Source organism: Protopterus annectens, chromosome 13.part0 (assembly GCF_019279795.1).
Source record: "Protopterus annectens isolate FY-2018-M chromosome 13.part0, PAN1.0, whole genome shotgun sequence".
NCBI classification, from domain to species: domain Eukaryota; kingdom Metazoa; phylum Chordata; order Ceratodontiformes; family Protopteridae; genus Protopterus; species Protopterus annectens.
The window spans coordinates 789,240,420-789,266,716 of NC_056747.1; the positions used below are offsets into that span (position 1 = coordinate 789,240,420).

The 26,297-nt window shown below is 41.4% G+C and overlaps 1 protein-coding gene across 1 annotated transcript in view; it reads right to left on the bottom strand.

Annotated features, from left to right (window-relative positions):
- NCOR1 (nuclear receptor corepressor 1) overlaps positions 1 to 26,297 on the bottom strand; it is a 4,682,182-nt gene that overhangs the window by 46,761 nt on the left and 4,609,124 nt on the right. Inside the window, exon 44 of the mRNA XM_044054890.1 lies at positions 20,396 to 20,617. Coding sequence (XP_043910825.1) covers positions 20,396 to 20,617 — 222 coding nt within the window. The remainder of the gene's footprint in view (positions 1 to 20,395; positions 20,618 to 26,297) is intronic.

Below are 26,297 nucleotides of genomic sequence, written 5' to 3' on the forward strand. Positions count from 1 at the left end.
ACAACCTCCAATGCACAAAACTGAAAATGGTTGCCACCTGCCCTGAAACAGAGATACCCCTCCTGTGCTCCTTTGCTATGGGAATATGGAGGCAAGTGTACTTCATATTTAGAGTAATCATGGAAACCCACAGGAAAATCACTGGCAGAAGCGTTAGAAGAGTCAGCATTTTGAATTTTGAGATCAAGTAGTGGTTTAGTCTTGATAAGTCCAGGATTGGTCCCCAAGACCCTTACTTTCTTAGTGCTAGTAATAGTCTTGAGTAGTACCCTGTTCTTAATCCCTGGGGAGGGGGTACCTGGTTCCATGGAGCCCTGTTCCAGCAACAAATTGACTTGCAGCTGAAATGGTCTCTGGGGACAGAAGTGATGCTTACCAGTCTTGGGAAGGAAGCCAAGTGCAATTTGTTTTGCAGCACCCATTTGTTATGGGTTTTGTCTTGCCACCTGCTTCAAAAAAGGGCAAGTCTTGGAAGGGGCTGGGTTAGAGTGTAGCATAAGGGAGGAGCTCAGATGAGTCATGGATGCTTCCTTCTAGACACCTGGGGACAGGGTCCACTAGGTCTAGACCTTTGGACAGCTTGCTCTCATCTTTGTGATCTATTCTCTCTTTCCCTCCTTGTCCTCCTCCTCTGTCTAGGCTGCAAAGCAGGAAAGGACCAGGGCTTAGTAGTATAAACTGTACAGAACTCACAGCCTATGCCTGCAGAAAGTTCCCAACAGTATGAATTCATTTAGGACTGTCCACACATTTTTTATGTATTGCTTGAGCATTGGGCTCAAAAAGAATGTCCTTGTCAAAACGTGCTTCCAGGATTTCTGATTGAGCATGCTCAGGAAGGGCCTGCTCCCTTAGTCAAGAGTGTTTCCTGATTAGACACCCAGAAGCAACTGCCCTTACTTGAAGCTTCTAAAGCGTCAAAGCAACAAGGCAGCAAATGTTTTGCAGTGGGAGCACAGGAACTGCACAGTTTCAAAAATTCTTTCTGGGGGACTCTTTTCCAGCCCCTCCATTTTAGCTTCACCTGATTCTGGAGGCCTGGAATTTGACCACAGGAAACTGGCAATTTAAAGCCCTCATTGTCCAGGACAGCCAATATATTAACTTTTTTACCAAAATCTATTTAGGGCTCTTCCCTCTTTTTCATTAAAGAAGGGGTTCCCAGAGGCACTACCTTTTTCTCCCTGGGGTCCTGAAGATCAGCTACAGGATTCTTAAACAAGTCCTTATGAAAATCCCTGAATCTATGGAAACAGACTGGATTCCTGGAGGCAAAGGTGTGGGACTCAGGCTGCAGTGAGGAGTCTAGGATGACTTTGTCCGCTACCACTAGAACTAGAGAAATAGCTAAAAGTTTGTGCTCAGAAAAATCTAAGAAACTTTCCCACTCATCTCCATCATGTGGAGCATCTCTCCAAAGGAAAAATCCTCAAGTGGTAAAGCTGAGGCAAGGATTTCATCAGATTCTGAATCAGCATATGACCATGAGGACATACAGTCCACATATGCCAATTCATCTTCATCTGGGTCATAGGAATCAGTAGACTTCTGGGATGAATGACCTTCTTTCTCTTGCCAGGAGAAGTCCCTGGAGCAGATGTCCTACCAAGGTTCAGCTGTCTGGATCTCAACATCCATCAGATCCTCAGCTAACCTGAACAGGTCCTGCTACTAGGCTTGAAATGACTGAGGCCCAAACAACCTAGGCAGAGACAAGCTGGAAGCAGCCTTTTTCTATATGGCCTTGCACCTGGTCTTGGGTGCAGTGTTGGTTGTTGACAGCCCTGGCCACGGTAGGAAGCCACAGCCCGTACCCAGAGTGCTAAGAATCCTTCTCATGGGCAGATCTGTAATGGGAATAGAAAGCTGATGTCTGGGGAGCAATCTTGTATCCATTCAACTCCCTAAGCCCTCCAGACCATATGAATATTGAGGGGCAGACAGCATGGTGGACACCAGAAAAGTCTCACCATGGGCCTTAGACATACACACACACACACACACACACACACACACACACACACACACACACACACGGTTGTCACAGGGAACTGCAAACATGTACTTCCCCTTCAACAATAATGAGTCTGGGTGAATAATCAGACACTGAAAGGCTGTTGTCCGGTATCCTGATTCTTTTCGGACACTTCTTTTTTCGAGTAAACTCCCTTTCCACTTGGATTTATAATGCGAAGCTCTAAAGTATCCATTCAAATCAGGTAATAATGTACCATCTTGTTATAGGAGGAGAATCAACTTATTCCACTTAACTGTTGCCCTTTTGCTCTTTCAAATAAGTTCCTCCTTCTCTATCATGTGTCCACAAGTTCTACTCAGGTTGATAAAAATATGCCTGACCTATACATAAAACTAAACGGCCTAAAACATTTTCACTGCTTGTATCTTACTATCCATACCTACAATCAAGAGCTTCCAGTTACTTAGTTTTTGTATTACCTTTTGTTTAGTTTCATAACAGAATAATTTTTAATCCATACACCTAAATACTTCATGTTATCATGTTCCCATAAATATGGTATCACTAAACCAATTCAAGTGTGGGTACATAGTTAATCACTACAGCCTTTTGTTTTATCTTCATTATTTTCATACCCTGTAAAGACCTGGAAAGGTCTCAAAATATTCCACAACACAGAAATGTCCTTTTCTGGATTTATCATCTGCAAATAAAGCTAATTTTTCTTGATCATCATACCTGTTACATCCTTGAATTTTTGAGTCCCTTATTTTGTTAGCCAAAGGGTCTAAATGCAAAGCAAATACAGGGGAAAAAGGACACCCTGCCTCATTGCTCTGTTCAAGAACAGCTTGCTGGAAAACAACCCTCCCACATTAATTCTTGCCTCCCACCCTTCATATATCCTTCTAATTAACCTTATTGTTCTATCAGGGATTTATTTATTTATTTCCAGTTGATTACACGGGAAGTCCACTGGGTCCAGAAGACCCGATTTCAGTGGTGGCCCGGGGAGAAAAGCTCCAGGATAAAGAAATGCAAAAAAGAAAAATATATAAAAACAAGCTAAATACAAATAAAGTAGCAATATACAAGAAACATTGTATAATAATAGATTACAATTATGTACATTCAGTGTCATGCATATTCAGCAGGAAATCAATTGCATGGGTTACAACTTATGTACATTCAGTGTTTGGCATATTCAGCAGGAACTGATGTGAATTATTAATGAATTTTACAATAAGTTTTCATTTGAGCAAGCCACTTGTGGTTGGGGAAATGCCTTAACATACATGCATATTAGTAATAGTGATAAAACGTTACTTGTGCTCATGTAAAATAAGAAGCTATTTACAATATTTATAAAGTTGAAATAGTGTGCTGTTTAGCTCTAAGAGATCAGAGCTTACATCGACTCATGGATGAAGTAGCTATGGGAAATTGAGAGCTAAGGAATCTGGGAGGAAAAATCTCTCGGGGGCATGTTCTAAGAATTAGGTTAGGTGAAAGCAGGTGCATTTCCATTTGGTGGACAGGTGTTTGAAGAGTAGAGATTTGAAGTTTTCTGAATTAGTTGTAGTTCGTAGCATGGCAGAGAGAACTCCATTTCTTGCCTAGTGAGAAAGATAGGAGAAGCTGGCCGGCAGGACGTTTAGGTTTGTGGATAGAGATTAAGTTTTGGTGTTCAGATCTGAGTGTTCTGTTGGGGGTGTAAGAGGGAAGGATATTGGTTAGAGTTGGACATTTAGTTGGATGAAATATAAGACTGTGAGCAATGGTGAGTTGGAGGCAATCCAGGTAGTTTGTGAGTTTTAGCCAGTTCAATGATTGTAGTAGGGTAAGTCAGTGATGGGTGGAATTTGTAGATTTGGTAGCAAATTTAGAGATCTTACTGTAGCAGTTTTCTAGTTTGGAAGTGAGAGAGGAGGATAGGTTAGTTAGCAGAGGGGCTCCATATAATAAGGATGGAAGAAGATAAGTGGTGGCCAAAGTATGCCTAGTAGAGTTGGATAGAAAGAGATTGTTTCTGTACAGCATACCTAGCTTTTGGTGTGTTTTCTTAATATTTTGCTGAATGTGGATATCGAACTTGAGGTGTTCATCAACAGTGATACCAAGGAGTTTAGCAGAAGGGACTACTTCTATGGGTGAGTTGGATTGAGTAAAGACTTTAAAAGCATTTTTGTCATAGGAGAACGTCTTTGAAGGAGGGAATAGTAGGATTTATGATTTATTTGCATTGAGGGAAAGGTTATTTTGTTGCATCCAGTTTTCAGTGGTTGTAAAAGCAGTTTGAGTTTTGGTCAGCAGTTCAGAGGGGTTTAAAGCGGAGCAGACTATAGTTGAATAGTCTGTGTATTGAATGATTTTAGAATCAGGAAAGGCAGTGTGAAAGTTGTTGATGAAAATATTAAATAGCATAGGTCCAAGTATAGATCCCTGTGGTACGCCAGTAGGAGTAGGCAGGAAGGTAGAGATGGAGTTCTTCCATTTAACTGCCTGTGAACTTTCTGACAGATAGCTAGAAACCAAGATATAGTATCTGGAGATAGATGATAGAGAAGGTGATTATGGGAAACAGTATCTAAGGCTTTAGAAATATCAAGTAAAACAGTAGAAACTAGGTGTCCAGAATCATGGGCTTGGTTAACAGTATCAAGGAAAGACAGTAGAGCAGTTATAGTACTATGTCCTGGGCAGAAGCCATGCTGGGTGGGAGTCAGGAGATGGTTGTGGGTCAGGAAAGGCATCAGTTGGGAGTGGATGCATTTTTCTAGGATTTTGGAAATTGGTGAGAGGAGAGCAATAGGACAGAAGTTAGAGATGCTGGTGTTTTTGCCTCCTTTGTGAAGAGGAAGAATGTATGCTGAGCACCAGAGTTTAGGGACGCAATATTCCTTTATGGATCTGTTAATTAGGATGCTGACTGGGAGAGCAATGCCATCAGCTGCACATTTTGGGAAGGAAGACGGAATATTGTCTGGAGCGTTGGTGCAGGGTTTGAGTTTGGACAGAAGTCTTTTTATAAAGTTTGTGGAGACAGGTCTGAGCTCGAACATAAGGGGAGGTTTGTTGGGAGAGTTAGATGGAGAGAAATGAAATATTGGGGGGTTATTGTTGGGGAAGGTTTTGGTCAAGTCAGAAATAGTTTCAGTGAAGAATGTGTTAAATTCTGATGCTAGTTTAACGTTGGATTTGCTTGGGTCTGGACAAGGGTTATTTCTGGAGCCTGGATTGAGAAGAGTGTTTACAGATTTCCAAAACTGTTTTGGGTTTTTGTTGTTGTTTTGATTGTAGGCTAATGTAATAGGATTTTTTGTCCTTAGTAATTAGCTGTTTAACAAGATTGCAGAGCTATTTGTATTGGAGGAAGGTATTGGGCAATTTATTGTTCTGGTAAAGCTTCCATAATTTGTCTCTTTGGAGCATGATTTGTTTTGTATCTTTGGAAAGCCATGGAGATGTGTTAGTTCTTATCCTTTTGTTTCTTAGAGGGGCTAGGGAGTTTAGAGTGACTAAGAAAATCGATTTGAAGTAGGCTATAGCATTGTCAAGAGGAAGGGTGTATAGTTTTTGCCAGTTCATTTGTTTGAGAATATTTGAGAAGGCTGTCGGGTTGAAGTGACTAAGATTGGGAGTAAGGACGTGTTGGTGTGGTGTGGAGCTGGTGGAACAATGGATGAAAGCAGGGAGGTGGTCACTAATGGTGTCAGGAATAGTGCCAGAGTTGGTTATTTTGTTTGGGTGGGAGACTAGGATCCAGTCAATAGTGGATCCAGGGGGATTTGTTTTGTTGGGTCTGGTGATGGATAGGATAGTCTGAGTAAAGTTACAGAGGTTTATGGAAAGAGAGGGTGTATTGAATTTGTTCCAGTCTATATTAACATCCCCAAGAATATAAGTTTCGTAGTTTATTTTAGTAGAAGCCCATAGGAGAATATCCTCGAGGACAGAAATATTGTTACCAGGGGAAATATACAGGGCAATGATACAGACATTCTTGTGTTTATTTAGTTTTAGAGGTCCAACTGTAAAGTTCAGTATTTTTGAATTGTGGAATTGGAATTTGGAGGGGGATTATGTTTAGAAGGTAGGAGTAAATTAAGGCAGTGCCGCCACCTTTTCTGTTTAGTCTGTCATTTCTAAGGGTGTGAAATCCTGGGGGTAGAATTTCGGAGTCGGGGATATAGGGTTTGAGCCATGTTTCGAAGATGGCTAAGATGTCAGGTTGGTTACGGCTCAGCCAAGCGTGAAATTGGTGCTGTTTATTGTTAAGGCTCTGGGCATTGATAGTAAACATTTTAAGAGTATTGTGAGGGGAGGAGGGAGATAAGAGGAAGGAATTCTTAACTAGGGGACTAGGACCAGGGTTAGGATGGAGATCTCCGGCTAAGATTAGGTTATTGCAGGTAGTAACATTTGGCCATTTAGGTTTGCTGAGTAAGAGGTAAGGTAGATCTAGGCTTAGTTTTGCTGTCAGTAACTTAGCTGAGGTGGATAAGATTTTTGGGTGGAAAAGGAGCAGTGGGTTAGGCTGAAAGAGAGGAGGAGATAGAGTGGAAGTGTGTGTGTAAGGTTGTGGGTGAGGTTGGGTAAGTGTGCTAGTTATTGTCAGAGCAAATATAGGACAGGAATTGGAAGAGTATGAGCTGACATAGCATAGTGGAACTAGGAACAGGAGGAGGAAAGAAGGGGCCCAGAGGGTGTAGATAAGTAAGGAGAGCATGATTATGCAAAGGGAGAATGCTAGGTATAAATTAGGAGGAGATAATGATAGCTATAAGGAGGAACAGGGTTTAGGGAAAGATAAGAGAAGGTTAGGTGAGCTTTGGTTGCTAGTGAGGTAGAGAGAATTATGTGTTTAAGTGGGAAGATTGTACGTAGGTGTGGTAATGAGGGAAGAGTTCCTATTGGGTAATTAAGTTGGGTGGGTGGAGTGAGGCAAGAATAACTGTAGGAACACTGGGGGGGGTGGAAATTGGCGGTAGAATTGTAAATGCGTCCATTGCCATGCTCAAAATCCTGACTATCAAACGATATTTCTACATCAAAATCCACCAACAGTAGCAGTATTCTGCTTCCCTCTGGATCACTGTTGTTCTATTTATGTTGTAAAATGTTTGCTTCCCCTCCATAAAACCACACTGATCCATATCTATTAAATCTGACAAAAGCTTTGCTATTTTCTCAGATGGTATAGACGCTTTATAATCATGGTTTAAAATAGAAATGGGTCTGTATGATGCTAGTTCTGAGGGGTCTTTTACCCACACCGGGTAACAGAACCACAACAGACTTTTTTTTTTTTTTAAAAAGATGCTGGCAACCAAACCCCCACCCCATCCCAGGACTTTTTAAAATACCATTGAACAAAAACCTTCCCGATCTTTTCACTTTCTTCCCTCCTAACGTCCAAAGGAATACCATCTGTTTATGCAGACTTCCCTGTTGATGGATTACACATTACTGTTTTTATCTCATCACTTCATGTCTCTGCTATTAACTTTTGAACCACAACTTTCTCTAACCTTGGCATTATTGAAGCCTTCCGTAAATTTATCAGTTTGTGCCTTTTCTTGGCTTCCACATTTCTCTGCTTTATACAAATTTTCATAAAATTTCTGATACAACTGTAGTACCACTACAGGATCTCTATTAGTGACAGGCTACCTAAGGTTGGTACAACTACTTTCTTTTGTGCTAAATGTTTTTGTGCTCTTTAATTGCAAAAAAACAATTGCTTAACAGCAAACTTTCTAAATTCATACACATTAAGCTCTCTGCAGTTGCTCACTTTTTATTCTGTCAGATTCAGTTATTCTACAATGCTTCGACCTGTGTTGGCACTTCTAAATAATTCAGTAACCATTTAAAATGTCAGGACCCGCTAGAGTGAATTGAAAAACACGGAGACTGAATGGTTGGAAAACGGCTTTGCATATATCAAGTCCAAGATGGCCATTTCTTGAAATATTCCCTTTTTTTTTGTGGTATAAAAATGTAATTTAACTTAACTGAACTGAAACTGAATTTTGGTTCTGCAGTCGCCACGACCACTGGACAACTGTATAAGCATGTTAAAGGTGTCTAACTCAAATTTCCAAAGTGTTTTTTTTACTACGTTTAACTTTTTCTGAGGTAAGATAATCTTGGAGTTACCTCTCACATGGGGGGCTTGCCCCCTGTAAAAAAAGAAGTTTAAAGGAGAAGAGTGATGTTTGAGATTCACTAATTTGCATTTTTTTATCTATTTTCTCATGTGTTGGCACTGGTCATTTTTAGTTCTAACATTTCAACAGTGAGCCAGAAAAAAATCCTGTTACTTCTTTCCGATAAAAGTACAGATGTATACACTTACCATAAATGTAGATGTTCGAGTGTATTCACTGCTGCAGTCATTACATTTGGGTTATCTGCTTGCATGTAGCCCTCAGTCGGCCTGATTAAAGTCTTGGGTCCTGCGTCGGTTACTGTCCCTTCTTCCATGACACCAGGTCATCAGGGGTATAAAACATAAAACATGCAGCCGACATTACATCAGTTTTTCTTACCCCAGATGTCAGGTGCCCCCCAATAGGAAGCAATTAAATATATAAGTACAATCATATACCGCTGACAAAAAAGCAAATACACCAAAAAAGGCTTTTAAGCATAGTAAAGGAGAGTAGAGGTATAATTAAAAAGAAGTTAGTGGGCTAGAGGGAGGGTAACCAGGACTGCAACACTGAATACACTCGAACATCTACATTTATGGTAAGTGTACACAACTGTACTGTTCTTCATGTTTCACGGTTGCAATTATTACATTTGGGTAGATTCCCAAAGCTATGGTTGGGAGGACGAATTTAGATAGCATTAGGACCAGCTACAAGGCTCTGAAAGACTGCAGTGGCAAAGCCAGCTCTGGATTTAGAGAAAATTGGCAAATGATAATCCTTGGTGAAAGTATGTACAGAACTCCAGGTAGCAGCTTCTAGGATGTCCCTAGTAGGGACGCCTCTGAGAAAGGCTGTAGAGGTAGATGCAGCCCTGGTGGAGTGAGGTCTAATCCCCTGGGGGATAGGTTTTCCATGGTGCTTTTAGCAGAAATGAATGCAATGGCCTATCCATTTAGAAATGGTTTGCTTTGAAATAGCCTTCCCCTCTGCCCCTGCAGCAAAATGCCACCAGCAGATGTTCAGATTTCCTTTGAGGTTTAGTCCTGTCCAAGTAGAATCTAAGTTGTCTGTGCACATCTAAGGAATGCAGTATCCATTTCCCTTTATTCTGTGAATTGGGAAAGAAGGATGGCAAATGAATGGACTAATTAAGAGCCACACTGGATTCCACCTTGGGCAAGGATGGATTGGTTCTGAGGGACACCCTGTCTGCATGAAAGATGATGAAAGGCTCCACTGCCATAAGAGCCTGTAATTCAGTTACCCTTCTAGCTGAAGTGATTGCTAAAAAGGAAAGCTGTTCTCCAAGAAAGTAATTGTAAGTCTGCAGTAGCAGCTGTCTCGAAAGGAGGTAGAGTGAGTTTCTCCAAAACAAAGTTAAGGTCCCAGGCTGGGGTTGGAGCTCTCCTGGGTGGTCTCAAATTTTTGGCCCCTCTGAGAAACTGCTTGAGCAGTGGATGACAGAAGAGGGGAGGCTCTGTGTTATAATGAGCTGAAAAGGCTGAGGCGTTGATTTTAATGGAGGAAAAAAACAGGCTCTTGTGAAGCATCTCAGTTAAGTATTCTAAAATCTGAGGTAAATTGGGTGCTGCTGTGCTCATCCCTTGAGATTGGTTCCAGGCACAGAATCTTTTCCATTTTTCAGCATAAAATTTTCTAGTACTAGGCCTCCTTGCCTCTAAAATGATATCCATCATAGGTTTACTGAGGGATGGTAAAGGAGAGATTATGTAATTAACCAGGCTGCAAGGTTTAGTGTTAGAAGTTGAGGGTGCAGAATCTGGTTCGCCTGCTGAGACAACAGGGAAGGAGTCTGAGGCAAGTGCCATGGGATAACAGTGACACACTGCGCAGAAGGGGGTACTAGTGTTGGCACGGCCAGTCTGGAGCAATCAAAATCATCCTTGGTTTGTCCTGTTTGATTTTTAGTAGCACTTTGGAGAGCAAAGGCAGGGGGGGGGCATAGACTGATAGGTTTTTCCAGCTGAAGGACAGAGCATCGACTTTCCAGGCTTGTTTGTGGGGAGTCCTTGTGCAAAATATGTCCAATTGGTAGTTTTGGGGAGAGGCAAACAGGTCTATATCTGGGCTCCCCCATTTGCTTGTCAACATGATGAAAATCCTTGGTTCCAGTTTCCACTCGTGTGGGTCCATGAGGTTTCTGCTTAGTCCATCTGCCAGTGTATTTAATTTTCCTGGCAGGAATTGAGCTTGTAGGTGCACTTGCTAGCTCAAGGCTGTGTTCCACAATGCCATGGCTAGTCTGCAGAGGGGGTAAGAATGTGTACCCCCCTGCTTGTTTATGAACCACATAACAGTGGTTGTCCGTCTTTACCATTAGTTGTCCTGGAAGAATGTGGTCCTTGAAGGCTGTCAGAGCATTCTGTACAGCTAAAATTTTTTTTTGATTGATATGCAGGTGCATTTGACTTGGATTCCATTTTCCCTGATTGCACTTCCCTGCCAGGTGAGCCCCCCCATGCATAGTCTGATGCGTCTGTTGTTAGGGTTTGGGCAGCAGGGGGTGGTGTGAAAGGTAGTCCCTTGTTTTGGTGGCAGGCCTCTGCCCACCAAAGAAACTCTAGATGCAGGCAAGGTATGATAGGAATCATTGCTTCTAGATCTTGAAAATGTTGACACCACAGGCTTTTTAGATACCACTGTAGTTTCCTCATATGCAGTCTTGCATATGGAATTAAAAGAATGCAGGAGATCATGAACCCCAAGGCTTGCAATATTTGTCTTGCAGATAGCAGGGTTTTTGTGGCCACTTGTTTAAAGTAGGTTGTCAAATGAATTTGTTTCTCTGGCGTGAGGTAAGCCAGTTGTATTCAAGCTTACTCCCAGGAATATTATTTGTTGACAGGGTACCAGGTGTGATTTCTTTTCGTTTATGGTGTACCCCAGACAAGTTAGAACCCTTTGTACAAAGGCCAGATGATTCAAAAGTATGTCCTGGCTTTCTGCCTGAATTAGACAATCGTCCAGGTATGGGTATATTTGAATATTTCTTTGTCTGCAAAATGCAATAACTGGAGCTAGGCACTTTGTGAATACCCTGGGCACAGTAGATAAACAAAAGGGCAGTGCGTGTAGCCTGCTTTGAAGCGTAGGTATCTTCTGCAAGATTCCCTGATTGGGATGTGCAGGTATGCTTCTTTTAAATCTAGTGTTGCAAACCAGGCATCTTTGCCTAGCATAGGAAGTAATTGGTGAAGAGTCAGCATCTTGAATTTTGGAATCTCCAAAAAGGTGTTTAAAGTAGATAGATCCAGGACAGGACACCATGAATTGTCTTTTCTGGGTACCAGGAAAAGTCTCGAGTAGAAAGCTTGTCCCTTTTCTTCTTCTGGTACCAGTTGAATAGCCCCCATGCTTAAGAGAGAAAGTACTTGTTTTTGGGCCTCTGCCCACTGATTTGGGGGTAGGTCCGGCCACCCACTTGGTGTTGGCAACGTGTGGAAGTGAAATCTGTATCCCTGGGACACTATATTGAAAACCCATTTGTCCTGGGTAATGAGTTCCCAATTCTGTGCATGAAGAACAAGCATTCCCCCAAAGGGGTAGTCAGTTGATAAGTGCTTGGAAATTTTAAAAGGAAGTCATTGAGACAGTTTACCATAGGGGGGAGTCTTATTATTCCCAGATTTGGAAGTGGAGTTGCCCCCACTGCTTAGTTCTGCATGTCCCCTGGGACTGAAACCTGGGGTTTTTACTGAGTCTGGGTTTGGCTTGAGAAGACCTGGAAGGGGCTGGAAAGGACCAATTCTTAGAGGGCCAGTGCCTATTAAATCTAGGAAGCTGAACTTGTAAGAAATCTTTAACAGTTTGCAGAGATTTAGCTTTATCTTCCATCTTTTTAAGAACTTCCTAGCCTTGTTGCCAAACAGATGGTCCTGATTTAAGAAGCATCCAACAATTTTGCTTTAACACGATCAGCCAAAGATTGCTCCTTAAGCCAAGCATGCCTTCTGAGCACAGACCCAGTAACAACAGCCCTGCAAGAGGCCTCTAATGGATCAAAACCACATTGCAAAGTATGTTTTCCAACCTGTTCAAGCAGAATGCATTAAATCCTGTTAATTCTTTATTTTCCACACAGTCAGGAATCAACATCATTTTCTGTTTGAGCAGTCCAATAACATGTTGCTGATACTTTAACATATGAAACTGGCAGTTTAAAGCCCTAATGGCCAAGGATGCAGAAGTGTAAACCTTCTTACCCAATCTATCCAGCACCCTGGAGTCTCTATCAGAAGGGGTAGGATTTTTAGCATTCGAAGCCTTAATGCCCTTGGGCCCCTGTGAAATAGTCTCTGGATCTGCAATAGGATTTTTAAAAAGGAACTTGTGGGACTCAGGGACCCTGCAGTATCTGTCAGGTTTTCTAGGAGCAGGAGGCAAGGGATCAGGGGCCAAACTAGATTCCGAAAAGTCATCATCAACAATGTCAAGTACAGGACGAATAGCTAAAGGCCTATACTGAGGTAGGAGAAGGAAATCCCTAAGCCTCTTTTTTGAATCAGAAAATCCCTGGCTTTCCCAGTGGAAATGCTCCCTTAGAGTATATGTAAGGTTTCCCCAAAAGAAAAATCCTCAGGAGGGGAAGCAGAGGGAATGGAGTCCTCTGCATCAGAATTTTCATAATTAGATAAGGGCAAATCCAGATCATCAGAAGAATCAGAAAAAACAGAATCCTGGTCAGAAGATTCATAATCAACTTCAGTCCTAGGCCTCTTAGAAGGGGGGGGGGGTTGGCTACCCCTGATTAGAGTTATTTGATCTTCAGCCATTCTTATCATTTGTTTTTTAGGCATAGTGGCCTGAGTATGTCGCCTGGGCGTTGATTTTTTAGGCATGGTTCGAGATTTAGGCCTAAGTAAAGAAGGAGGCGTCGGTTTAATATGCAAGTCCGTAGGCCTGAATACTCGCCTGCACAGCGACTCCAGACCCATCCAAGGTAGAGACATCTGTGGGTTCCATAGTTGAAGCATCTCGCGGCATACCTGACTCCAAATGGGTCTCAGTAGAGGCCTGTGAATCAGAAGTAGCAGGTATTAGGGGCTGGAAAAGCACCTCACTGAGTATCGGCGAACTGGCGACTGGCTTAGGAGAAGCGTCATCAGCAGTTTTGGACCTCTGCGGCCTGCCTCTGTCTTTATCTTTGCGTTTTTTTGGAACCCCGGTAGTAGTATGACTAACTGACGACATTTCTGGATAATTAAACCAAGAACTCAAATATTTAGAGGCGAAAGTATACCGACGACGGATAGTGCGCTGATTAAATAAGGCACAAAATGGACAGCAAGGTACGTCGTAGTCAGAGCCTAGGCAAAGAATACAGTATGAATGACAATCTTTATGAGGTAAAATAACCACTATCCAACAGCAAATTATTCTGAAACCACACAAAAGACCAGTGAAAACAGCTCTACTTTCCAAAATAAGAATTTAATAAAAACCTTTTAGTTGTCTCTCCTCTCCTAGCGCCTCGGCTGCAAGCCTTTACGGAGTAAAAAAGTAAAGCTCACTTGCACAGTCCTTTTATACAGCTGCCATATCAATTAACAATTCATTACATAATAAAATCAGTTCCTAATTGTTAAGCTAACAATTAACCCATGAAGTTCTGCCAATTGCACTCTTTATTCATTCCTAAAGGCTGCAAAGTTTCATATTTCATTATTAAAATTGCTTCCTTTCTTCTTAAAATCTTTTTCAATACATTTTCATCTCCATATCTGTTATATACTTGTTCCAAAATAGTGACTTTCATATTGTCTATTATACCCCCATGTTCTGAATGAAAATGTTCTGCCACTGGGCTGCTCATCTTCCTATTTTTAACATCCCTAACATGTTCTTTTATTCTCTCAGCCAGACTTCTTTTAGTTTCCCCAATATAGCCTTTGCCACAAAATCTTTATGAGGTATTTGCTTTCCAAAAGTAATGCAGTTATTAACTTTTACTGACATTGGTAAGGAGCAAGGAAAAGTTTCCCCAATGGGATACTTAGCTTTAGTTGAAGACTTTGGTTCTGAAACTCGAAAACGAAAATTTCAGGAGTCGGACGACCGGCACTTGCAAACTGCTTCTGCTTCGGGCATTGCACGGGAAGAAAGACTGATGTAATGGCGTCGGCTGCATGTTTTATACCCCTGACGACCCGTCATGGAAGAAGGGACAGCAACCGACACAGGACCCAAGACTTTGTTAATCAGGCCGACTGAGGGCTACCTGCAAGCAGATAACCCAAATGTAATGACTGCAACAGTGAAACACGAAGAACATCCATTGGTTGCCACAATCAGTTGTAAGAAGTGGTCAGACAAGGCTCCAAGGTCAACACGACCAGGGTGAAGACTTGGAAATTGACTGGGGAGAAAGTACAACAGTTCAAGGAATTACTTAGGGCTCTAGCACCCCAAGAAGAGGGGGAAATAGGTGGAGTTGAAGACAGTGCCTCAAAACAGCATGTGTGAAGACTACAGAACTGATATGTGGCTGAGCTAGGTATGGAAATAAGGTACATAAAGAAAGCTAGTGGTGGAATGCAGAAATCCAGGAAGTCCTTAAAAAAAAAAAAAAGGAGGGGAGCAAGAAAAGTGGAAGACAGAAAAGACAGACCAAGCTAGGAATGAATACTGGTGGACTAATGGAGAGGCTAAGAAAGGAGTTTCAATAGCAAAGAACAGGCATCAGAGGCACTTCAGCTTCTGGAAAGTGACTCAGTAGGTGGCACAAAGAAACTATCAGGTTGCAAGGCAAAGACAAAGATAAAGAAGATAGTCAGGCACCCTTCATAACGGATGCCAGCAATAACCTGCTCACCAGTCCACAGGACATCAAAGGCAGATGGGAAGGAGTACTTCCAGCAGCTTCTAAATTAAGAAAATCCCACAGTCTGCACTGCCCCAGACACAGCCTACAATGAGAGAAGAACTGGAGCTCACCCTAGAAGTAAGAACAGCACTAAAGAAAATGATGTCAGGGAAAGCAGCAGGCTCAGATGAGGTCACAGCAGATATGATAAAGATGCTGGGAGAGATAGGGGAGAAATGGCTTCTGAGGGTACTCATAGCAGTGTGGAGAGAAAGTAGTATCCCAGATAACTGGAGAATAAACATATTGGTGTCAGTGTACAAGAACAAAAGGGGCATCCACAACTGTGGGCAGTACAGAAGTAGGAAACCCCAGTCACATTGCATGAAAGTTCTGGACAGGTTCATTGATAAACAGATATAGAGAATAGTAGAAAGTAAGATGGGAGAGGGCCAGTTCAGATTCAGATCAGGATGCAGCACAACCAACCCAATGTTTGCAGTGAGACAGATAGATAAGCTAGAAATGAGGAAAGAGTCCAATTAGGTATTCCTAGATTTGGAGAAAACATATGACAAGGTCCCAAGAAAGCGGATTTGGGCAGTCCTGCAGTGGTTCAAAGTACCCGATACATTACTACAATTACTGCAGGCTATGTACAAAGATCCAGTAACTCAAGTATGAACAATGTTTGGTCTCCCAGAAGGGTTCTCAGCAGGAGTGGGTGTGCATTACAGTTCAACTTTGAGCCCACTGCTGTTCATACTAATGATGAATTACATTACTAAACAGGTCAGAGGGGACAGATCAACAAAGTTGTTGTATGCAGGCAGATGATGTGGCATTACAGGCAGATTTTAAGCAAGTACTTCAGGAGAAGATAGGGGAATGGAATGCAAAACTGAAGGTAGAAAGGATGAAACTAACTACAGATAAAACAATGGTAATGGCAGCAAACTGGGGAAATCAGAAGAAGCTGAGAACTGAAACAGAAGGGAAGATAGTGGAACAGGTTAATAGCTTCAAGTATCTGGAGGACTTGGTTGAGGGAGAAGGGAAACCTGAATGAAGAGGTCAAAACTAAAATTAGAGGGGCTACAGCCAGATGGCAAAGAGTGTCAGGTGTAGTGTATGACAGAATAATGCTAAAGAGGCTGAAAAGTGAGGTGTACAAAACAGTGGTGTGACCAATTACTACTGTATGGCACCCGAAACCTGTGCAGTAAAGGAAGAGCAGAAGAGGAAGGTAGAAGTGATGGAAATGAGATGGGTGGTAGGATGCACACTGTAGGACAGATGAAGAAATGAGGACATAACAGCAGGAGCCAAAGTAGCTCCAATTGCAGAAAAGACCAGAAAGAAAATATTACAGCAGTTTGGGCACATGTACAGAAAAAACAGGAAGAAGGTAAGAGGAAATGAAAGCATCCAGCAAAGAGATGGATGGATTATGTGAGACAATATCTGCAACAGTCAAACCAGAGTGTCGAAGAAGGCAGGAGATCATCTTTGTGAGGTACTTTTGTGGCCTCTACAGTTGTTTCAGGTGTCTTAGTGAAGCACATGCCAAATGGGGCATTACACTCGATGACTGGCCTAATGAAGGAAGAGTAGAGGAAGAACTCTTTCTTCCTGGATGCAAAACCCTTAGTAAGGGGATGTGCCACACAGAAGGACCTTCTGACCCCAATGGCAATGTGGTGGTCAAAAGAGAGGTTGCTGTCAACCTGTGTTTCCAGATCTCTCATAACGCTTTCTGTGTTCAGTGGACTACCACTGATGTGGTAATTCATGGGAACTGAGTTTTCCCAAAGGGGATAACAACACATTTTTTAGCATTGAGCTTAAGGCCATGGTTCTGACACCAGTCGGTGGTCTCGGTGAGGCCTTTCTGCAGGATGTCAACATCAATTGGGGAGTTAATAATAGCTCCCAACTTGTAATCATCTGCGAACTTCGTCAGCCAAAGTCTCTATATGTAGGCCTGGACTTCAGAGAAGTAGATACCATACTGGAGAGGACCCAGGACCGAACCCTGTGGGACTCCACTCATGACTGGTCAGCAGTCTGCCTTCGAGTCAGCTACTTTCACACTGTGGGCTGTATCTGTGAGCCAGTTTGCAACCCACCTAGTGATACAGGGGTTGATGCCTAGCTTAGTGAGTTTTTCTATGATTTCTGAGTGGGGAATGGTATCAAAGGCCTTGGCCAGATCAAGGTACACTGTATGAACCACCTTGCCTTCATCCACAGCTCTGGTGACTGACTCAAAGAAGTTGACCAGGTTGAGCAGGCATGATTCATATTCATCTGACTAGTCTTATTTGCAAAGCCATGGAAAGAATTATGGAAATTAACAACAAGTATATAGCAGACCTTCCAGAAACTTGATCTCAGTATGGCTTCATGAATGGAAGGTCATGCTTAATGAAATTGATGGATTTCTTTAAAAAGGTCACAAAGGCAATGGACAAAGGGAAAGTGGTGCATACTGCCTACCTAGATCTGGCTGAAGAATTTGATACAATACCCCACTCAGGCACTGTTAAACTTATCTAACTAGGCATAAACCCCTTTATAACACATGCTGGATAGCTAGCATAAACCCCTTTATAACACATGCTGGATAGCTAGCTGGCTCACAGACAGGACCCAAGAGGTTAGGATCAGCGAGGCCACCTCTACAAGCTATCAGTTCACTGTAGACCCTTAGGGCTCTGTGCCGAGCCTGCTCCTCTTTTCCATCTACCAATGTAGCTTTACTCATTTAAGTCTTGGTTGCATTCTCACAGGTATGGAGCATCTAAATAATGTGCTCTTTCAATAATAAATCCTGTTGTGGAACACCAGTCCAGTTGATTATATTAACTTTATGAAAGCACAGGTAGCCTGAACGCTTCAGTTTCTTGGGTACAGCAGAAATAGTTTTTTTTCTTTCTGCAAGCTCTTTTATAGCTATTTTTTAAAAAGCTCTTCTTGAGAAGCCTCAGAGCCAGCCAGTATTTTTTCATTTCAAACTCAGATTTTTGTTTTCAGTCCATCTGAAAAGCTAGTGAAAACTTCTGTTCTTCCAGACTTTTATTTGAGTACACATACTCATTCAGTGTTTTATTTATTTTAAAAACCTCCAAGTACACTTATTTTTTTCATTAAAATTGCTGGAAGCCATCTTCTGTACCAAAGCTGAAACTTGAACTGCTTTTTACTGAACAGCTGCAGTATTATTCCCAACCATTGTTTTCGCTCTCCCTTTTTTTGCTGGATTTTCTCTCAGGTTTTTCAAATTTCTTCTTGGCAGGAATCCAGGCAGTGCAATTACAAGCCAATGACTGCATTTTACCCAAACTGACAGTTTTAATAACCTTTTTTCTCCTTTTTTTCACACTGGGAGAGCGGAAATTAACCCGTTGATCAGTATGCATACATCTTGGTATTCTCTATTCATAGGTCTTCTATCAAAACCCACTTTCCATTTCTGACACCAATAAATATACTGCTCAATTAGCAGTCCACCTAACAAAGCAGTTTACACTGTAATGCATCAATGTGATGTGTTACAATGATAGGCTAAAAGTCACTGCTGAGCTTCCATGGTACAATCTTGGCAACAATATCTTCTTTACATTTGACGCCACTTGCCATTAGTCTGTTTTCTTCAAAGCAATGTTTTAATACACAGCCCAGAACTCATGATTTAGTCTCTTCTAATGACAGTCTCATACGGCATCAGATGCCTGAATCAAGTCCACAAGAAGGCTGTGTCCACATACCCACACAATCTATTAACCTAGATAAGTGAAAGAATGTACTTAGACTAATCCATGTTTTGAATCTATGCTGCACTGGGTTCTATAAATCACAACTTTAAGGCATTCTAAGTATTAATATAGACTGGATTCCGAGTCTCCCTTAACAGTGAAATGAAAATGTCAGGTCTGTAGTTTCTAGTTCCTTACAAGTTCTCAAATCTCTCCTCTGTTCTTATGCAAATTACTTAAACAAAAAAGCATAACTAGGGCAAGGAGCTGCAAATGAACTACATTTAGCATATGTGGGTTTGAACTGTACAACCTCACCTTGCTAACTGTGCAACTATGAGTAAATTACTGAAACATCCAGTAGTCTTGAGGTGTCAACAGACCTTTGTCTGTTGAGTCCTACATGGTCAACAAAACATTTACTTTATACATATCTTTTGAAAAGAAGAAAAAAAAAAGATTTCACTCACTGAAGGAAAAAGAATGTACTTGCAATTACAATCTACAGCAACTGCATTAATGGAAAAACAGGGCATTACTAGCGGTTACGGGTACAGCGTAAATTCAAGCTAAATAAATGTTGTTTTACTACACACTGGCGTAACTTAGTCCTCTCATATTGAGGAAACAAGTCATTACTTTTTTCTTATGTACAGTTTTAACTGATTTTAAATTAAAAAATACTCAATGTTTTTTAAAAATGTAAATCATAAAAATATGAGGATACATGCAGCTTAACAGTCGCAGCCCTATAGAGGGGGCTGGTTTACAGTGGACACCCTAGGGTAGGCTTTCACATCACCAAGCCACAGGCTGGTGGCAGCACTCATTAGCAATTGAGCGGCAGTATGCACTCACACAGGGAGAGTACTGTGTGCTCCCACAGTTCCAGAGGTAACCTGCCCCCCCCCCCCCCCCCAAGGAATAAGTGCTCTCACTGGTGGGATGCTGGCAAGAACACAAATTCCTCACTATCTTGAGTGAAAGATGGGCCCTCTGGATGGCTCATGTCTTAGTGATCTGAAAGTCTCTCTATCTCTTGGGGAGAAATGATTTCAAGTACAACTTGAGAAGGCTTGACAGTTTCCAATGGGGCGGCTGGGGGGGGGGCACACTATTTGAACATGTAAACATTAAGTACATATCCATGATACATTAAGCCTCAAGAAAAATCTACACAATTAAATACTAAAAAAAACTATTGGTGTTTCAATCTTCACATATCTGATGGAATATTTAAACATAGACAGACAATTAACAGAGTCTGGACACAATACACTGCTTACCTTACTTCACAGGTAAGGCTTGAAAGCTATACATTATAATATATTAGAACATTCAAAACACACTTTAATCAACATAATAAACTTCAACTCTCTACTTAACACAAAGCAGTAATGTCTAATTTTCTGACAAATATGTAAACATTTTTGGAAAACTCAACTTTTTCCAAATCATTGCATTCTTTCAAAGTGTGTTAAATTTTATAAGTGAAGCACTGTGCATATCAATGAAAGCTTCCAAGAAAAAGTTAAATTTCTAAATAAAACAGATTTTTCAATTGGGTTTTCACATTTCCAAAATGATGTTGTTTGCCAGTGGCTGAAATATAATCACATCAATTTGCTATAACTGGTTTAAACTTTCTGAAAACAAATGCATTTAGATTGCCAACCTGAATTTGGAGAGGGGTTTGCTTCTTCTCTTCGAGCATCCACAGCTGCTGACACCGCAGGATTCACACTTGTTCCAGCTGTGCAGACAGACTGTGAAATGGCTGTTGCAGGGCCTTCCACCTTAGTCTCAATATTCCCCATTAGTGCTTTTCTGATAATATCCTCCAGACCGAGGTTACTAGCAGGATCGGCACATGCATGACTCCGTGAGCTGACTGCACCTAAGAACATTTGGGATCACAAGAATAAAGAAAGAAAACAGAATTGTGCAAAGTTAAACTCTCACAGTCACTTCAACTACTCATTTGCATTCTCAGCTGTCCTCCAACACCCATAAACCTTTTTTATTAACAGTTCATGGGACTGAAAGAAAGCTACATTTAATGCACTTATCCTGCTGCTGGGACAGTTCTGCATTTCAGTCATGTTCCTTCTAAGGTTACTTGTGAAGTTGCAACATTACAGATGTCCAAATAAACCATAACCATCTTCATTCAAGGGCTGCAAATCATTTTCTGTTCTTTTATTTACATTACTTACATTACTTATTTAAATTTATCAGTGAAGAATACTGACCAAACAATGACCAATTGCAGGCTCAGCCTGAATGTAACAAAACAATGCAAAGCAAATAAACAGTGATTTACTTTTACTAGAAAATCTGATAAACAATATACACACGGACAATCTAACAAACCAAATATATGACAATTACTTAAGTGGAATGGAAAAGGGAGAATAGAGCTGAAGTATGAGGAGACGTGGTGGAGATGCAGGCAGTAGTAGCTAAACTAGCAAAGCTAATACATCAGTAAGATGAAATAGGGGACTAGATTATGTATAGTGGGTTTAGAGCACTACTGGTGTGGTAAACTGAATCCCAGTTTAGGATAACTGAGCTAATCAGGTGGATCAGGTATATGGGAGGTCAATTTACTTATGCAGTAAAAAAATATTTGTTTAGGTGTCATGGGTGATTACATTCAAACTGTTGGTTAAGTATTGTTTGTTCTATGGCCTGAACTGGGAGTGGTTTATGTGATCAGTTAAATCAGGAGGAAGAAACTGACACAGTTTTGGGGGCAGTATTGAGAAGAAAGAGCAAGTAGAGTGCTATCTGACAGTAGGGAGGGACTGACTCTGGCTTGGCTTCTTAGTTTTAGGTTTAAGTGTCAGTAAAAAGTTTGTAGGAGAGAACAGAGGGGGTTGTCTAGCCTGTGTATTCTGAAGAGTGAGGAACCAAGAAAATTATTTGACCTGGCCTGGACTAAAAGCCACTTAGCCTTTGAAAGAGTAAGACAGTGGGGTTCATTCCACGGTGAATCAGATATGAAGCAACAATTTATTGGATAGGATCTGAAGGGTGACAGTGTGGGGAGACCATACTCCAAGTTGAGCAAGGAGGATATCTCTTCCGACAGCACTCATTGCTGGATGTGACAGGAAAAAGAAGTTATGTCTTACCATAACGTTCCATCTGTGTTCTTGATCTTCACTAATCCTTGACTGTGGGTTCAGTTCTGAGCCTCAGAACGAGGATATCTCTTCCGACAGCACTCATTGCTGGATGTGACAGGAAAAAGAAGTTATGTCTTACCATAACGTTCCATCTGTGTTCTTGATCTTCACTAATCCTTGACTGTGGGTTCAGTTCTGAGCCTCAGAACTGACTCGGTCCGTTTACTTTAGCTCGCACCTTCAAAACACTTGAGCTAGGCTCTACCCATAATGCTTATCTCTAAATTACCTCAGATCGAGTTTGCCTAAAATAGTGGTAGACAGATGGTAAATAAGAAAGAATCAGTCGATGCCACATCATGTCTTGATCACCAATTGCTGTAAACAAGACCTGTTGTGGTGGCTCCATTCCAACCACATACTTTCGGGTCATCCTTTCATTATTCCACAGTCCCAAGCCACAGTGACCACGGATGCTTCCCAGATTAGGGTGGGGGGCATTATCTGGGAAAGACGGTCCAAGGCACTTGGTCTCCACTGGAGGTCAATTTGCACATCAATGTTATAGAGGTGAGAGCGGTGCCCTTAGCACTGCAAGCATTTCAGGATGCCCTTCCCCTAGAAGCAGAGGCAATCCAAACAGACAACATGTTGGTAGTCTAGTACATCAACAAACAAGGAGGAATCAATTCTTACCCACTTTGTCGAGAAGCCCTCAGAGTTTGGCAATGGGCGATTTCTTCCAACTGCTTTTTCAGAGCAACCCATATTCTTGAGAGTTTCACCTTGACAGACAACAAGCTAAGCAGAACTATTTTGATGACTCATGAGTGGTCTCTCAATCCTGTGGTGACAGGAAAGATCTTCCATCTCTGGGACCATGTGATATCTGGCTAAGGGAACTAGAGTAATAGAGGCTGCCATCAAGCCTAGCACCTGTAGGATTAGTCTGGCTGGAAAATTTCTGTTCTGAATAATATGGTTTACTTGTGATCTGATCTTTTGTAGCGTTTCCACTGGGAGTGGAGCAAGTCCTGTAACTGTATTTAACAGAGCTCCAATAAATTCCAGTTGCTGTGTAGGTTGCAGATTTGAGTTTTCATAATTTATTGAAGAGCCTAAAGAGGTGCAAAGATATAGAGTGTAATCTCTTGCCCATTCTAGTTGGCACCTGGTGGTAGCAGTAAGGAGCCAGTCGTAGAGATAAGGAAAAACTTGAAATCCCTGCAGTCTGAGATGAGCTGCTACCACTGCCATGCATTTGGTAAACATCCTGGGGGCTGTGGTGAGACCACAGGGTAGTACTCTGAACTGGAAATAACTGGCTCCCAGCAAGAAGCGCAGGAATCTCCTGGAGCATTTGTCCATTTTTATATGGTAATATGCATCCTGAAGATCTAGAGAGCACATACAATCGTCTTTTTCCATGAATGGACTGTACCGAGACTATATGGAATTTGGTTTGCTGAACTGCCTTGTTGAACTGGCTGAGATCCAAAATGGGTCTCCAGTCCCCTGTCTTTTTGGGCACTAAAAAGAATCTTCAATAAAACTCAGATCAGATCTTTGGTCTGGTGGGACGTTTTGGATGACTCTCTTTTTGAGCAGTTTTTGAATTTCTGACTGCTGCTTTCCTGTGACTGGGTGGAACATCCGGGAGTCTTTTTTTGTGTTTTTGGATTGGAGGAAAGGGGAATAATGTAACCTCTGGAAATGATTCCCTGCACCTATCTGTCCAATGTTATCTGTAGCCAAGCAGACTGGTGTAGGGATAACAGTCCCCTGACTGCCTCCAGAGGAAGGCAATCAGGCCTCCGTTCAGGAGTGCTGGTAGGAACTTCCAGAAAAAGCATCTCTGGACTCCTGGTTCTGCGGGCCACCTCTGCCTTTAGGATGGCGTCTTCCATGGTTACTTCCCCCTTTGCCCTGGGGAAAAGTCTTTACCACATGAGTCCTGGAAAGGCCCTTGGGACTTTTTGAACCATAGCCTGCCACTTCTCTGTTTCCTGGAGTAGGGCCGTTGAGTGGAGAAGGATATGCCCACAGCAAAATGAGTCTTCCAATCGTTGTCATATCAGGTCAGTGTCTCTCTTACCTTGGGTCCAAACAGGGATGATCCATCAAATGGAGCACTGATGAATGAGGATTTGAATGGCTCTGCAAAGTCACAAGTGCATCCAGGCATGTCTCCCCTAATGGCTATGCCTGAATCTGCTGCTCTTGTCTTCCCTTTGGCTGCGTGGGCAATTAGCCTCATGGACGAGTTCGAGATTGCCTTGAGGGTGGTGAACTGAGAGGCAACTGTCTCATACCCTTTCAGCTACTGCTCCTGTGAAAGAATCTGACAGCTCTTTGATCAGATCTCCCTGCAGCCTGGATAAGTGTGCCATGTAGTTCAGAGACCTGGGAGCGAAAGTCAATGAAGCATAAACGCATTTCACAAATCTATTCATAGTCCTGGACTCCTTGTTAGGAGGATGGATATTAGGGACTTTCCTCAGTAAGTTCCTTCTTTGTTGCTGCTGCTATCACCATGGCATCTACAGGAATATCCTTAGCCAAATGCTGCTCTTCCTTGGGGGCAGAAAGGATCTGGTCAGGCCTCTTGGGGATCAGTTCAATGGAGTCAAGGATCTTCCATGCCTACTGCATGATCAATTTAATAAGCTCATTAGTGGGCGGAGAGATCCAAGAGCTAGAGGATTGGGCACAAAAAGCTTCCAGGTATACTGACTCCTCTGAGGAAGGGTGGCGGGAAGACCAGCCCCCTCTCTGTTTCAGGATTTCCAGGATGTCCCCAAAAGCATCATCATCAGGGGTTGACATAGGTTCATAGGTTCATACTAGGCTATCTGCCCCAGGGCATTTATAAGCCTAGCCAAAATGTGTTTGGCTTTCGCCACCCATTTTAAATTTATTTTGCTATGCCCTTTTTCGAGGTTAGTATACTGTGCCTCTGTCTAACAGTGACACAGAAGTGATACCCGGGGTAAACCTACGATCTTAAAACACAGAATTATCACAAAAAAACGCCAAGTTTAATCACAGAAGCTCATCAGCATGTATAAGCACAGTTTAAATACATTCATATAGAGGTACATTTAGTATCACATGATTACACCAGCCACTAAGAACACACAATAAAATTCTTTTATACAATCATATGGTAATTTTTTAAAAAAACATGTTGTAAAATTGAAAATTTTAATATATGCATAGTTAATAAAACAAACAATTAAATAAAATATATGCATATATATCACAAGTTATCATATTGGCCCGTTTAACTAGTACAGGTTTGATGCTCAAAGCATTATTTAAACCTGGACACATCATACAAGTCTTATTATCCATTGTAGTTCCTAATTTCTAGAGCATTATTTAAATCCCCCTCTTAAACCCAGTTCAACCTCTAAACTTAAACCTATGCGTTATAGAGCATTGGTCTGAACTTTTCTATTAATTTCTGACCTATGTTCAACAACACGATCTCCTAAGTCTTCTTGTTGTTTTCCCTACATAAAATTTCTCACAATTATATTACAAGGCGAGGATATACAACTTGAGATGTGTTGCAAGTTGCTCTACATTTAAATTATAGCTAATATTGGTTAATGGGTGTATAAAGGGTTCATTGGAATGTATGATATCATCACAGTTATGACACTTGTATGTTCCCACTTTAACTTGGGGATTGTATACTTGTCTAGAAAAATCCTTATAACATAGGATATTCTTCAGTGATTGTTGATTCCTGTAGGCAAACCTGGGTCTATGTCCTACTATTTTTTATTTCAGGGGCCAGTTCTTTTAAATCACATTACTGTGTCCATTATATGTTGTTACATATCTCACAATGTTATCTTGTTCTTTAGGTACTTTTATTAAGGATGTCATATCACCCCCATGCGGTTAAATATTGGTTTATAACCATCATGTCTACCTTTATCTACTTTCTGTGCATTTCCTTATCATGATTTCGAATAACCTCCATTTTTAAATTCTTCAGTCATCACATGTATTTCTTTTTGTATATCCTCAGTTGTTAATCTAGTTGAGATTTAACTATACCATACTAGTCCTTTTTAAATAGCATTACCTGTACATCTTTTATATATTCTACTTTCAAGTTTGTTATCTTTCATATAAATATCTAAATATCTCATATTCTGTTGTGAATAACTCATTTTAAATTTAAAGGGTAGTACCATTCAAATAAGCCAGATAAGAATGGAGTTCATAGTCATCGACAAATCTCACATAACATTTCATGTTTGTTCAATTCGTTTAAATCATTATAATTGCTTTCTATTTGGCTGACGAGTTGTTCCCATGGCCACACCAGTGAGTTGCTTATAAGGTACACCATCAAATAAAAAAAAAAATGGTGTATTTGATGGTGTACCTTATAAGCAAACTCACTGTGTGGCCATGGGAACATCC